The 14966-nt window shown below is 44.3% G+C and overlaps 2 protein-coding genes across 2 annotated transcripts in view; both read right to left on the bottom strand. All coding sequences in view use genetic code 11, as the record gives it.

The window, feature by feature from the left end:
• Window positions 1-2743, bottom strand: part of EGR_04851 (Longitudinals lacking protein, isoforms A/B/D/L) — a gene marked incomplete at both ends in the record, with an annotated part of 9270 nt that extends 6527 nt beyond the window's left edge. The window contains 2 exons of the mRNA XM_024494100.1: window positions 808-1243; window positions 2686-2743. Coding sequence (XP_024351489.1) covers window positions 808-1243; window positions 2686-2743 — 494 coding nt within the window. The remainder of the gene's footprint in view (window positions 1-807; window positions 1244-2685) is intronic.
• A 2740-nt stretch (window positions 2744-5483) lies between these two features.
• The window catches only part of EGR_04850 (hypothetical protein), a gene marked incomplete at both ends in the record, with an annotated part of 14392 nt that continues 4909 nt past the window's right edge, over window positions 5484-14966 (bottom strand). The window contains 8 exons of the mRNA XM_024494099.1: window positions 5484-5690; window positions 7285-7311; window positions 9684-9778; window positions 9815-9869; window positions 10961-11073; window positions 13738-13904; window positions 13944-13992; window positions 14080-14169. Coding sequence (XP_024351488.1) covers window positions 5484-5690; window positions 7285-7311; window positions 9684-9778; window positions 9815-9869; window positions 10961-11073; window positions 13738-13904; window positions 13944-13992; window positions 14080-14169 — 803 coding nt within the window. The remainder of the gene's footprint in view (window positions 5691-7284; window positions 7312-9683; window positions 9779-9814; window positions 9870-10960; window positions 11074-13737; window positions 13905-13943; window positions 13993-14079; window positions 14170-14966) is intronic.

The following is a 14966-nucleotide window of genomic DNA, read 5'->3' as shown; positions in this document are numbered from 1 at the left end:
TTGAATGTGTTTGTAGGACTGTGTTTCGCCTCTTGCCTTTGTTATTACAAATTAACTGCATAGATGTTGATCAGAGGCCCACACACACACACACACACACATACAGGAAATTCAAGCTACGATCCGACACATTGTTACTTTCAGTTAAGTCCCCTGAAGTGCAACATACGCAACACACATAATTGAGGTGTAACAAAAGGCCTCTCTACAACAGCAGTAGCCAACACCGCATTTCACATTTCTGCTGGTGCACAGAAGACATGGCCACCATGTATCCAACACACAACCTCGGCAACTGTTGCATTGAACTGCACATTTAATGTTCAAGAGGCACTCAAGGAAAGGGGAGAGGATTAAGCTTGGCATTGCAAGTGGCGAACGTGTCCTGATGTCGGGCTGTGTGGAACAGGATGCGGTAATGCAGCTTCTCCGCAACGGAGCGTATCTACAGGAGACTACAAGTCGAGCAGGATGATGCAGCATTCAATTCACAGAAGCTTGGACCTCACAAGTGACTAACGTATTCACTCAGGTACATTTACCCCTCAAAAAAGTTAATCCGTGTTAAGGGCCTATGAAAGCGTTTTACAGGTCGGCCTCGGATGATTCAACGCGGGTAGGGATGCGTGAATAGGATGGATGACTACTTGAGGGAGGAAACTTGATTTGCACTGCACTGAGTGTTTTTAAAGACTCTAAAGTCCCAGTTTAACCTGAGTGTGCCATCGTATACACTTTCATTGATATTGCATCGAGAATTCGGTTGGGTATACGAGGAAGGTACCAATCGCTAACGCTGAAACTTACTTGTAGCGCCGCCTCGAATCCGTCCGGATTGGCATATTTTGCGTCAACGACGATGACGAACAAGGAGTAGCCTCCATTTGAGGGGTAGGGATAGGTTGTTGTACATCCTCTGCGGATACGCCTGGATTATCATTCTGAAGCAATGGAATCGATGGAAAGGCAACCGACGGAACGTTGGGGAATGCACGAGCGAGAGATATGAAGGTGCTTAATTGAGGCGCCACCTCGTTCATGATCCCCTCGACTGACTCAACGGCCTGGCTCCCGTCTGGAGGTAATGTTGCCCTGTGCACATGTATCATGTGCTCATCCACCTCACTCGGTGAACGAGAGGCAAATGGGCACTGTGGACAGAGAGCCAGGGTGTTGGTCGCCTCGGGGAGGTCGTTTTCTGCTCCCTCCTGTTGCTCCTGTTGTTGCCGTTTCACAGGATCTTCTGCTAGGGAAAAAGGCAGGAAATTTTTAATCATCAACCGATCGGTTTGCTAGGTTAAACAAATGAAAATTACACCAAAACCTGAAAGGACGCTGATGTATTTAGGCGATGACAGCCAAGAGACGAAGGCACAATATGATTCTTCCGGGGCTAGGTACTGATCCTTAACTAGCCCATAAAACAACCCCAATTTAGATTGTGCGCACAGCGACAATTTCCACGATTTACTGGCGCAAATATCAACAGTAAACATGCAACACAAAGCCTTAAGACCTTTGCATCAACGTCAAATGTCAGCGCGAGCATTATGCACCACTGTTGGAGACAATGACCAATTGGTAGGTTTGTCTGATCGCATGTGACACGGTAGGAATGAGATTGGCTAAAAGCGAATCATCCAAACTTAAGGCGGGTTGCATGCGCAGGCCCTTCTACTTCCTCTAGATTTTCTCGAATGATTCACCAGGACCACCAATGCCACCATATTGATGGCTAATCCTGCCTTCAGTTTCCTCCCAGTTTCCTCCCCTCCCCTACTCCCCTGCCTGCCTGCCTGCTTGCCTTTCAGCTCGGAAGCACACACAGACCGAGGTGACGCACACAGCACACTCACACACACGCATACGTGAGAGCGAACGAGCGAGTGTGTAGAAGCTGGCAGGGCAGGGCCAGGGGCAGGGGCAGCAGCCACGGCCATATTCGGACACGGAGGGAGCATGACTCATGCATTGCTGTGGTCCCGCGCGCATACGCACGCACACGCAGAAAGGGAGATGTGGGTAGGGGAGGCATGGACACAGCTGGGCGTCACACAGTCATTAAGCGCCTTCCCAATGAGGATCGGCATTACCTACCCACCCACTTATTCTACCACCTCTCATCGCCCCAACTTCATCGACTGACATCATCACTCATGCCTGCCGCTGCTGCTACACACCAGTTAGCTCATATATGGAGACACGAACCACTGATAGGGTTGATGATAAGAAGTATGATGGCGGGGACAGTTATGTCACAAGGAAACCCCGCCCCATCTCTTCACGCCTATCGAAGGAGGCGGTGTATGCAGGATTCTTTAGGCCTAAGGAGTCCCATTTAAACATCCTCAAGACTATCATCGGGCCAAGATCACCGAGCTAAAATTGATCCACTTATCGTGAAGCCGGACAAAGGTGTATTACAGTATTCCTCCTCCTCCACTGCCCCACCCCCACAAACGGATTCTCAATGCACAAGCACAGAATGGCATTCTGTTCTCATGAATATGCACAACTGAGGATCATTAGCTGACCCCCCCCACCCCGTTCCTAATCCACCCACTCCCCCTCCTCCCTTCTAGGGGTAAGGAAGAGGGGTTGATGCTAATGTCTCGGAATATGATTATCACTTTGCCCCTGTTGCATAAACATCTACTGCAAATCAAGGTGTCTATACCAACTCACCGGGAGGTGGAGCAGATTTGCCGTTGCCGTTCCGACGCGGATCGTTTGTATTTGCCATTACTAATTATGGTAACTGGAAGGGAAAAAGGCATTGGAGGAGAAAAGCGTTTCACAAGGAAGAGCCACTAAATTGGAAACATTGTGGTAGTGGCGGTAAGGGCAATACGGGTCAGTGATGACGACAGCTGGTACAGTTCTCCTCTACGATCTGGCCTGATTTACATGTCCGTGACCCCAGATCGGGTCGATGGGGACTACTTTATTGCAGGTCTGGTAATAGTCATGGAGGTGGTAGTGGTAGGAGCAGCAGTTGCCGCAGCAGAAGTAGGATTGAGTGTTTATACTACACTTGAGCGTAAATGCGCTGCATTGAAGTAAAATGTGGCCTGCAAGTACACGTGTGTGGACACATACACACACTGACGCCTCTAATGACAGGGAAATTATTTATAGGAACTATGACTACGCTTGGCATGACCAAACATTGGAAGCTTCACGGCTAACATCCAGAGTTGTTTATTGCACATTAGGAGTACAGAAAATCTCCGTCAGTGGAACTTCCTACCCAGCATCTGAGAGTTGATAACCAGGAATAACTAAGGATGGAAAACGTCAGGAGTCAAAGGTGAGACTGTAGAGAGAGGTCTGAGGGGGTAAACGCCGTCCACGGACTCCTTCCAATCACAAAAAGGCTCATTTTTGCCGTTCCCTTATAAAAAAAAAAAAAAAGCAACCCCCTTTTAGGTCATAATGCGCCAGTTAGTAGATGGAACAGCCCAGCAACCCCGCTATAGATGGGGTGGGGAGCTAAGTCAGCCACAAAGCACGTGCACACACTTGCGGTCTCCTCCCGGATCCAGCAAAGAGAAGATGGATGCATTCATGTGTCTGCACATTTTGCGAGTCAGCGCTAACGACAGATGGTGTGGCATGTTTACCCTGTTGCCAAGTCGATACCTCTTCTCTTCGTCCGCCTGCCCGCCAGGCCGCTCGCCCGCCTCTCCCTTTCCTCCCCTTCCTCCTGCTCACACAGGTACCCGTCCATTTCTGGTCTATGTGACTCACACATCTTGCGAAGACGGCGTTACAAAAAATGCAGACCTAAATACATAAGGCTCACGGTGCTATGGTTAAAGTTGAGAATTGACTTACACTGTCCTCCTACCACTAGGTAAGTGGCGAAGTGATCCACTTATGAAGAAAAAAATGGAACCACTTAAAAAAAGAATGTCTAGACCTTCCAACAGATGTCTACTGCTCATCATACCCTTGATTATTATTAGTAGAGAAAGACAAGATTTCCTGAACACAGTGGGAGCTGCCTGGCGTGGAGCCTGTGTTTGCGTTTGCGTTTACAAGTGCCCGACAATGTTACGTGATCTCCTACTCCCTGCTGTCCCGAAAAGGGACTTGTCGACCCAGAATCCTTCCGAGAAATCGATACACGTACCCTCCTAAACCCACACCGATTTCAACCAATCCTAGCCTGGTCTGGTCCATTGCTAATTCCCTCTTCTACGCATTCACATCAATGGCAACTGGGAGGGAGGCATCCTCTACCACAGATGGATCAACGTGAGTTTGTCGTCTCCCAAATGGGAATAGGACAGCGAAACGACCTTTGCTTCTCCGTACGACGCGAATAACTTTCTTGTGAGAGCTACCTCTGCACTCCTTTCACCTGTGTAGGTGATAGCGGTGTCGTTATCATGAGGTAAACAAGCTGCCTGCTTCTCCAGTTTAATTACCTGCTAGGTGGAAGTGTTTATTCGAACTGGAAAATTCCACCCACAACAAAATAGCAAGTGCACAGGCCTGAGATCGTTTGAACGAACAAAAAACGGGTTAATTGACCACATTTGAAAGGCGCGACGGATAGTAAGATTAAAGTACGAGCGCGAGTTAAAATTATTTTAAAGTTGACATATGAATGTGCCCCCGTGCTCCGAGGTGCCCTTAAAGGTTGAAAGCAAAGTCGGGTCAATAATAAATAGTCCTCTCAAATACTCGACTTAGAGGGTGGATTTCTTGTGAAGCACACATCAAAAGCATTCTTGATTGACCAGACGAAATAGTGGAGGGCTGGATGGATGACTGAATGGGCGGACAGATTAATGACCAAACAACCCAATGAGTCAACGATCCATCGGGTAGAAAAATAAAAATAACTGATCTTAAGGCAAATAATTAAAACATTTGAAAGAACGTGGCATTTAATGCTGTACATTAGAAACAATCCTCCGACATCTTTGCCATCAGTGTCAGCTCTTTGTTTGTGAACAATATAAATTACTCCTAGTTTGATTGTGGTCAATTGGGAAAAATATGCGGAAAAGGGGGATGACTCCCATACCCACCGAAGCCGCCAAACACGCTCTCACGGCTCCCAGAAGATAGACACTTTCCTAGCTAGACTCTGGCGGGGGTCCCTACTCCTCGAATGACTATGTTCCCCTCTCCCCTCCCCCACCAACCCCACCACCCCAACAAGTAGTAGGACTGATTTGCTAATAATCATGAAGCGGTTATGTGCCAGAGTTGTTAGTCATCCTAAAAGGGGTCTACACTTTCGGCACTGTCGGAAAAAAAACGGGCCTTTAGCTAGAGTACCAGAACCAACGAAACTTATGAATAGGATTAAAAATGAAGCGGCTAAGAATGAGATTAGTGGAGATGTACAGACTGCTGGATCCAAAGAATGTACACTGAAAGTAAAAAAAGGCACTATTTCTAATATCTGAGTTAACTGCGCCAGTGTATGTCCGGAAATTATTGTCAACAGGGGGATGATCAATCTACTAATCATGAATCAGCGGCCAGTACGGCATAAAATCAAACATCTTGGCATATAAAAAATTATCCATATTACTGGCAGTAAAAATCAAGATTTTGGACTTACTCAGACTGATCTCTGTGCAGTGATTCCTACCAAACTCGGATACTCTGAGAGATGAAAGGACTGAAGACTGTTTGCTGACAGCAAAAAATTCTTTAAATACACAAAACTAACCAATGGGGTGAGAGTGATTCTCTTAAAGCCAATTGGAAGCGCGTTCAAGCGCATTCACTACGCGTTCATCCAATGACTTGCCAGCCTCTTGTCTGCGATTTGATTGGTCTTGAGAGAGCATCACGACTTCCTCACCTAATCTGCCCTCGCAAATTGCTGCTTTTTGTAGAAAAAAAAAATTAGAGGTAGAAACTACTGTTACCCAGGCACAAAGGAAGGGGGTCAGTATTTCCAGAGGCTGTTTGCTACACTTTTTTGCAAGACGGTGGGTGTGTGCGTGTGTGACAATTGATTTGTTCGTACTTTTTAGACGTGGCAACTTAGTTACCATCGATTTTGACGGCCTCCTGTAGGTTGGCTGGGTGACTTTTTCTGGCAACCATAAGATTGAAATGGTGATCACAGTTGCATCAAGGACAAATTTAATCACTGTCAAGTTCCATTTTGCTCCTATAGGCGTCAAAGTCTTCCTACTTGATCCAAAGTTTTTGCTTTACATTACAAGCAAAAATTGCCTTTACTGTAGATGTAAAAGTCATTTATTCTCTAGTAAAACTACTATAGCTTCTGAGTTAATGCTAAAAACATCAAAGTTATATAAGCCCCATATCATTAATGCGGCAGTCGAGTGGGGATATTTGGAGAGTCAATCGTAAAGTTAAAGGTCATGTTGCTATTGCATTTAGCCTTCGGGCACCTGATTTACGTCAGTCCATACGTAAAGTTAATTTGTTGGAGTGACTACACTCTCCCTAAATGGCCATTTGTTTATGCGGGCAATTGCAGTTCTTAGTTTATCAATGATCTGGTGATTTAATCACGCCGCATTGTTTGCGTAGGGCAAGAGGGGGTAGAGGTGATCGCCAGTACGAGAGACAGAGGACGAGGGTAGGGAAAGGAAGAGTAGGCCCAAGATACTGGGTCACCTCAGGCCGGATGTCCACACACGGCCATTGATGACCTTAAAATTACGCCTACAACCCAGAAGAGACCCCCTTTGCACACACACACCTGGGCCAGGCCTGACGCTAGGAGAAAGGGATGCTCTCCACACAAGGTGATTCTAACATTTCAGAATTTGGAAAACCCATTTCTGTACCCTTTGAGAGAACTTCTTAGTCAAACTTTGGTTCATGGCTCACGATATTTTCTAATGGCTTTTAAAGACTAATCACTCAATCAGTTGACCTCCTCTTTTATAGTATTTATTCCAACCTAGGACGACGATAAAACTGCTAACTTTGATTGAAGCACGCATTCGTGAGATGATGGCAGTTCTGACACGAGTTGAAAGACGTTTGATTGCGTCATGCGAGACTATTTCCCGCGCGGGACAGGGGTGGGGTGAGGGAACTCAAACCTCAAACATGTTTTTGGACGAGTGGTGATTGGACAATTATTCCGGATGCGTAAAAAAATGGCCGACTGAGACATGGAGCGTTGCTTGAGCAGGAAGAAGGGGGGGGGGGTAGGGGGTCTGCTATGAGTCAGCAAAGTAGAAAGGATGAATTACATGAATCGACATTGTATCTTGGGTTCAAAAGAGTCCTAAGAGTATAAATTTAGGCATTCGCTTTCTCATTTCCTACTTCAAATTTACTTGCTAAATTAGTGAGCTTGAAGAATTTAAAAGTTATAGATTATCAGGGAGAAAAATGTCACCCAGAGGAGGTGGTATTTGACAAGCTACTAGTCAGAAATTCCCCTCTCCCACTGATAATGGCAATTGGAATGAGGTTGGACACCACACTATCTTGGTTTGGCTAAGATAACTTTTAAACACTGATGTAATCACATATATCTTCTTAATCTTGCTAGTCTCCATGCCACCACCTCAGTTTTTATGTTTGTCGGCCCAGCAGCAGGATTAGGAATCGGGTGACATCAGACATCTGTCATGAGCTCTGGTTAGAGCACATTATGGAGGAATGAAAGATTTAGATTTCAAATAAAAAAGCAAAAGAATGTGTATATTTTGAGGATTTAACCTGCGAAATTTTTAAACTTTGTGTTGACTTGGACTGCCTTTACTCACTACCCCCTTTAAAGCATGGATGCTGCCTTACTGTCCCATTGTTTGAAAAATCTTTTTGTTGCTTCTACTCGCTACTTTGGCATGGAATGCGGAAGTAGACTTCTGTTCTGTTTGGTATGATCAATGTCCTCCGGAATAGAAAAAAAAATTAGTAGTTGTTATAATCTATTTCCATAACCTTGACAGGTGTTGCCACTGTTATCCAAGACGAACTGACAGCGCAACGAGATAGAAGAAATAAGTGTTTAGTAAACCAAACAAAGGTATAAATAACGGACCTAAAATTCAGAAGGATGGATTCAGACCGATGAAAATGAGAGGTGGCTTGCTTTTTAACCCTAACTCAACTTCAAAGCTTTGAAGAAAGCAAGCTGTTTGTCTCGGTACCATTCTTAATATGCATCCCATGGTCTTCTTTTCCCATGAATTGGATCCCTTCGGCCACGCAAAAATGGCGCACAATTGCAGGCATTCGGTGATAAATAATAAATTTTTTACTTTGCCATCTCTTCACACGCTTTTTTGAATAGTTTTAAGACAAAGGTTTGAACTCGGATTGAAAAAGTCTTTGGAGGAATAAGATGCACACAAAAGTGTTGAGAATAATTAGTTAGTATCTGAGGGGTTAGCCAAGCCAGTGGGGTCGAACAGGCCGAAGCACCTCAATAGAAAAGGATCACAACCGAGACGAGGTTCTCCCTAGTTTAAGACGTGGTAGTTACAACAGAGGCATTCCACTTATCCTAGACCTTATCATCGGGGCTTTATGGTCTTGAATAAAGGTAAAGACGTAAGACATAAATCGAAGGGCAGCACCTCTAGGGGAGGACACATTGCTATGCAATCATAACCCATTGTGAGCTTGCTCAGAGTTTGTGATGGGTCCATGACCCTCATCCAGCCTCTCCTTCCATTCGACAAATATCATCAAGTTGGCAAAACGGCCAACTTTCGAGGTGGGCCTACTCGAATGGATGCCAACAGCTTTGCATGGTTATCCGCTAAGTAAATCTCGCAAAGCCGATGAATTAAAGTTAGCTAGTCAGGTTCTCGACTTTCCTCTCAATCATCTAACCTTACACAATTGAGTCTGTGTTTATTTTCGGTGCTTGTGCATTTTCCGGCTCACTAGTGTGTCATGACACCGAAAATTAATTAATTCTGGGAGGAAGTAAGTGTTGACCTCCATCAAAGCTGACTCGATTCCCATGATTTCTAGGACCTCGTTCCCAAAATTTATAGCCGCTACTTGGCGAAGACGAGCTAAATTACACTTCATCTCGAGTGATTTGATTGCCCACTAGAAGGAGGCAACACTTCAGCTGTATGCCTCTATTCAGAAATGGTTTGCAGTAAAGGTCTGGGAGTGACTACCCTGGAATTCTTCATTAAGAGGAAGTGGTTAAAGCTTTCACCTTCCCCTGTTCATTTAGGAATAAAAAGGCGATGGCGATATCTCTGACATCATCTGACAGCAGACAACCAGGTCGTCATGCGTAAGTCATGTTTACGTTCCTGCGACAGGGGGAGAGACACACAAATGGTTGAAAGGATTGTAAAGCATCCATTTGTTGAGGCAAGTATGCCGATTTCACTGGTGTCCACAACCAAGACAAGATAAACCCGCACCACTATCAAAAAAGGCCGCAAGGCGAAAACCTTATCGGCATGTTTAGCAGTCTAAGTCGCCTAAGTTAGACAAGTTTTAGAGACAGAACAAACAAAGGTTCATTTAGTCTTCATTCTCCTTACTACGAAGTCAAAATCATTTCCTCCGAAATACCGAAGAAGGTAGTAAGTGTACCTTGAAGTGAGCATCGCATTTCCCATCAAAGTTATGTGACTTCATTCTGGACCATTCGGTCAGATGCGTTTATCCATTGCCTACCCTGAAGCATGACAAGAATAATGTTACTTGATTAATTTTACTTACAAATTTCTGCTTTGCCTCACCATATAGCAATAACCTTTCAAAATCGCTTCCTCGTCTTTGTCACATGCTTCATGCCTTGACGGTCCTAAGCTAGATCCCATGTATTCCACGGTCTCTACGTAGATTTGTCAACTTTATTTTGTTAAAATACCCATATCTGTGGGTAAATTTGATAAGCTGACACATGGAAAAGCTTTATCGTCAATCTGAAGGAATTTCGTTCCAGCAGATGACCGCTGTCCCGCACCAGGCAAAGCTTGTCAAGTAACGCGGTGAAAACGAAAGATCCATCTCCTGAATGTGTACTCAAGGCAATCCCCAAATTCCCACTCAATTACGATTGTGTCAGGTGGCATGGAAATCACCTTTCGCAGCGGAGATGGACTTTTGATACAACTCTCCAATTAATCGACAATGGTGTAATCACATGAGCTTGTCATGACCCGAGGTAAAGCTCACTCAATGAGAGTTTAGTAACAAAACGATACCACCAAAGCTAATTTACTTCGCAACCAAGGGTTCGGAAAGTACTTCCCAAGTTAACACAAATGCGTATTCACTTTAAGTTAGGCCTCGTGTCGAAATATCGCTGGCACATGACACCTTTTTGACAGGCGTATTAATCCTTGGATTTTGAGGAATGCAAGGATGTGGCTTTCCCAAATCCGAGAGCCCATTTATTTACCTCCCACCTTAAGACAATATCATTTGGGGAAACTGTGATTATCCGCATGCCATTTGTTCATTGCCACGCATTCAAATGTGCTAACAGTCACCGCCGGATAAATGGGGACAATGCTGACTCATGTGGCAGGTAGAAGCTGATGTTCTCTGCTGGTTTGGATGACCCCCCTCCGAATTGTCTACACCCTTGGCTAACATCTCCAGGTGTTGCCCTTTCCTTGTTACGACGCCAGAACATGCGTCTGTCCGCCTTAGCCCTTGGCTGACACCCCTCGTAGGTCTCGTTTTTTCAATTCCAAGCTGCACCCTATCAACCCGTTCGGAGATTATCTTACCAAGACACATCAGGGGAGATCGCAAGACGGGCAACCTCAAAAGCATGCCTCCATTTAACCAACGCTTGCAGCATTGTGTTGCTTTGTGGTTGATCAAGTCCTCAAAGCGGTTGAAGGAAATGATGGGCAACTTCCTTTCCAGTGATAACATGACAATCGGCTGTAATTTTCATTCATTTTAAAAGGTATCGAGGGTAGATCATGAAGGGAAAAAGTGCGTTCGCCATCAGGCTCCGACAGTCTAGCCGTTCTAACAAGAGATCTACTGACCACTCTACTTTGTTATTGCCTTTCTGGTTAGTGGAAGAGTGGTAATAAGATCCGATGGGAGAATCAGAGGGTTGTGCATGCGTGCCCAACTGGTAGACAATGAGCCAAACCATCTGTGAACCTGCAATTTCAATCATTACTGAAAGGAGACATTCAAGTCCACGGAGTTAAACAAACTCTTACGTCAGCCTGATTGATTCCATGTAAGTCTTGACTTCCAAGTCTTCTAGTTCTCCATTTCGATCGGTTAATATGTAGAAGACAGCGGTTACCATCAATCTTCCATGAGCAGGCAAAAGTGCTAAATAGCTCTAAATAATCCCTTTTTTGCTGTAATCCACAAGCCGAGTTGATTTACAAGACCCTTGCTATAAAACGCGCCGATGGTGTCCCCATCTTGTTGCTCCGGTTACAGTGACGGTGTTGTGGTCTGGTAGAATCAGTAGATCTGCCTCAGCGGTTGGATATTCCAGCATCACATCAACTAGAATGCGGCAGGTAGGTGAACGTGACTTATGCGTGACTTTGATGCCTGCTGTCAGACGCTGTCAGAATCGCTGTCGGGATGAGAGCAGAGGATTCTCAGGTTATTAAACACTACTTCCTATTTGGATTGATTTCGTATCAACCTCGTGGAAAACACTTTACAAGAACCCGAGTGACCATCTCCTACCGCTGACCGAACTCTTACAGGCTGATACTGCGACCCCTCTATCTGTGGCCGCCTTTGTAATGGTAGGTCAAGAGAGGAATGAAAAAGCGTCACCCAATCCCTTTTAATGAAAAAATTCAAAATGATTACTCCTAGATCTTTACTACAGACTGTTTGTCAATAGAGGCACAAAGTTGAGTGGAGGATCAAAGCTCGGCCTCGCTAAGCAGCAGGTAAAAATTTAGAGAGCGAGGGCCTATAAATCATGCAAATTTAGTCAGCTTGATTAATATTTCCGATTTGATGAGGGCTGACACTTACTTTCTCTCTTTTCGTCACATCCTCTCCCACTTGATTGGGTTTAAGTTCACTGACCCCGATAAGCCGGATAACACAGTCGTATCAAAAACGGTCACAGGCTCAATCGTTAAGTCGAGAATTCGACTAGCAAACTTTCGTCCACCTCTTATTTATTCAATGGGGCGCTTTAAGGGACTGACCTAAGGAAAAATTGTATAAAGCTGCTAGAATCCATTGGAGGAGACCCACATGTGAATTCGGTCCAGATGCTTGACAGGGTCATGCGTCAAAATTTGCTGAATTAAAAGAGAAGGCGGTTGAGTATTTTAGCTACATGGAATAAGTAACATCTGGTGCGGAGAAGCAAGATGTCATCAGGTCAGGGGGAGGAGGGAGGGGACGGTAGGCTTGGTTGCTTCATGTTTCCATTGGTGGTGTGGCCTAATACCGCTACTACTTAGAAAAGAAACGTGTCCACCAACTCCTGGGTCATTTTATGTTTAAAAATTGAGTAATTTTATAGCAACTTTTTTTACTTTGATCGGGCTTACACGTTTTAGGCTTCGAAATATGCAAACCGCTTTTAGTTCCCTGCTAAAATAAGCAAGGAAGGGAGAGGGGGATCCCCAAACATCTAGCTGCCAAAATTTCCTCTGCCAAGCTGAGGAATAAGGCACTAAGGCGAGATCATATTCTCACCTCGCTCCACACGTAACCTACGCACGAGCTCACTCTAGTTTCTGTTTTTTTTAGAGAACGTGTGCATCTCGTTGGAGGCGGGTGGTGGCAAGGGCGAGGGGGATGAGGTACGACGAAGTGAGGCAGAATGTTCATCTCTCTCTCTCTCACACTCTGATTTAACGTACAGAAGCTCACGCCACACGACCTTTGCTCCCCTCCTCTCGAGAACAAGCAAACACAAATAGGCAAACACACTTATCATCTCATGCACTCGCTCATGGAGGACGTGTACATGTGCTCGGCATGTGCAAGGGCACATTTCTTGATGCCACCGACGCTCGCCTCTCCGACTGACATCTTGCATGCGGCAAAGCATTCTAGCGTCTGGAAGCTAACAACTGTCTTCTAGTCTTATTTACAAAAATTACAAGTCCAAAAAAATGTCATAGCAACGTACTGTCTTCCTTTGGCAGACAGGTTGATAAAATTCGTGCTAGCTGTTGAACTCTAAAGAGATTTAGTTAATATCGGTTCAGTATTACTTTAGTTATCTGACCATACATAAATATGTTCACGTCTGTACCACATATTTGCGCCTTCGTAATTTTCTTACATGAGGCCACGCGTCACCTATATGTGACACACTTTACTGAAAGGACCGGATTCAAAGTGAAAGAGAAAATAGCTAAAAATAGAATTTTACCAAGACGATCAGATGTCTAAGCCGTGTGGAAGACCTTTTAGCATTTCATTTAAGTTAAGCTTCCTCAACTGATCTGTGAGCGGGTGAGGTCGGTCGTGCACTCGAGCATGATAGCATGATAACAAGTCAAATCCTTAACATTTTTTGCTACTCTAAAATAATAAACCACTAGCTCTTTGCTGATTTGTTTTGGATCGTGCTTGTGACTTTAGAACGGAGACAAGAACCCTCTTGCGTCACGTATACGTGACACTTGTAGTGGTTGAATCATGTGCAAAAAGATAAGATATTAAGTACAAATATCAAAATTTTAGCAGTTTTAAAATAGCCAAGAGCTATATGACTTATTTTTTCTTATAATCACACATATGTGACTTGGAGAGAAGAAGAATCACTTCGTCACATATTTGTGACACAGGTAGTGGTCGTGTCAGCCTCAGAAGAATTACCATATTCAGGTAACTTCTCCATATCTTCGACTTTTTTTAGAAGCATGTAGTTGTTTTGTTCTTCCTTTTTAGGTACATACCTATGACTTGGAAACTTGAAGAAGAAAATTTTTCCGCCATATTTGAGTAAGGCTAGTAGTGCCCATGTCAGGCAAAGACAAAAGGTGCTATATCAAGTTAATTTTTTAGTATTCTAAGTATTTTACACAAACAAAACTGCGAATACTTTTTTGCTTTCCATTTTAAATAATGTACCTGTGACATGGAAACTTAGGGAAGAAAGGCTCTTTCGTCACATACACGTGACACCAGTATTAGTCGTGGCAAGCACTGGAAATTTACGACAGTAAATCAAACTACAAGCACTTCGGTTATTCAACAATAAAGAACTGCTGCTAAATTGCTTTTCTTTATGAACCACATATATGAGACCTGAAAATTTAGGCAAGAATTTTCGTTTGTTACACAGGTATTAAACAAAAAAATTGGCTTTTAGCGTAAATGTATATATTTTTGGCTGTCTTAAAGGAATAAACTTTGTAACGATCTTCTTTAGTTGTAGCTCAAATGTCTGCAACGTGGGCACTCAAGGAAGAAAATCCTTCTCGTCACGCATATGTGACGCTGATGTGCCGTTATCTACCAGGATAATACCTATAAGCTACCGCCCTTTTTTCTTTAAGGCTGCAACTCACGCACGCTTAAGTACAAGATGTAAAGGATTCGTCACATTCGAACATGACGAACGATGTTCTTCCGGGACCCTGATGAATTCTGATCGACGTTGCCATGTGCCAAAACACTGTCAAACAGTTGATATTTACTCACCTGGAGACTTCTTTTCCTTCCTTGATCACTATTTGAGTTAGGCAGTGTCATGACAACTAAAGTTGCAGTTAAGTCTGAGTAGTTTCTTGAGCAGGGCTCCGGCGCATACACCGATTCAATATTTTTGCTCTCCTAATAGATTTTCATCACAGTAGAATGAAATAAATTCCATGATGACATTCTAAAGTAGCATGTCATCCGTAAAACTGTAAACGAAACCGATAGTGGGTTCCACACTCCATAAGTAATGACCTCTTTCAAAGTAGATCTTGTCTTCATTTCCTAGCCATCTTTTCAACCAGTCGGTAGTAGAAAGGCGAGGTTACAGTTTGTCCCTACGATCATCGTTACAACGGAGGAGGAGGAGGAGGAGGAGGAGGAGGAGGAGGAGGAGGAGGAGG

The sequence above is a fragment of the Echinococcus granulosus genome (assembly GCF_000524195.1).
Source record: "Echinococcus granulosus chromosome Unknown EG_S00032, whole genome shotgun sequence".
NCBI lineage: Eukaryota > Metazoa > Platyhelminthes > Cestoda > Cyclophyllidea > Taeniidae > Echinococcus > Echinococcus granulosus.
The sequence above is the reverse complement of the archived record's forward strand: the minus strand, read 5'-3'. Positions and strand labels throughout refer to the sequence as shown.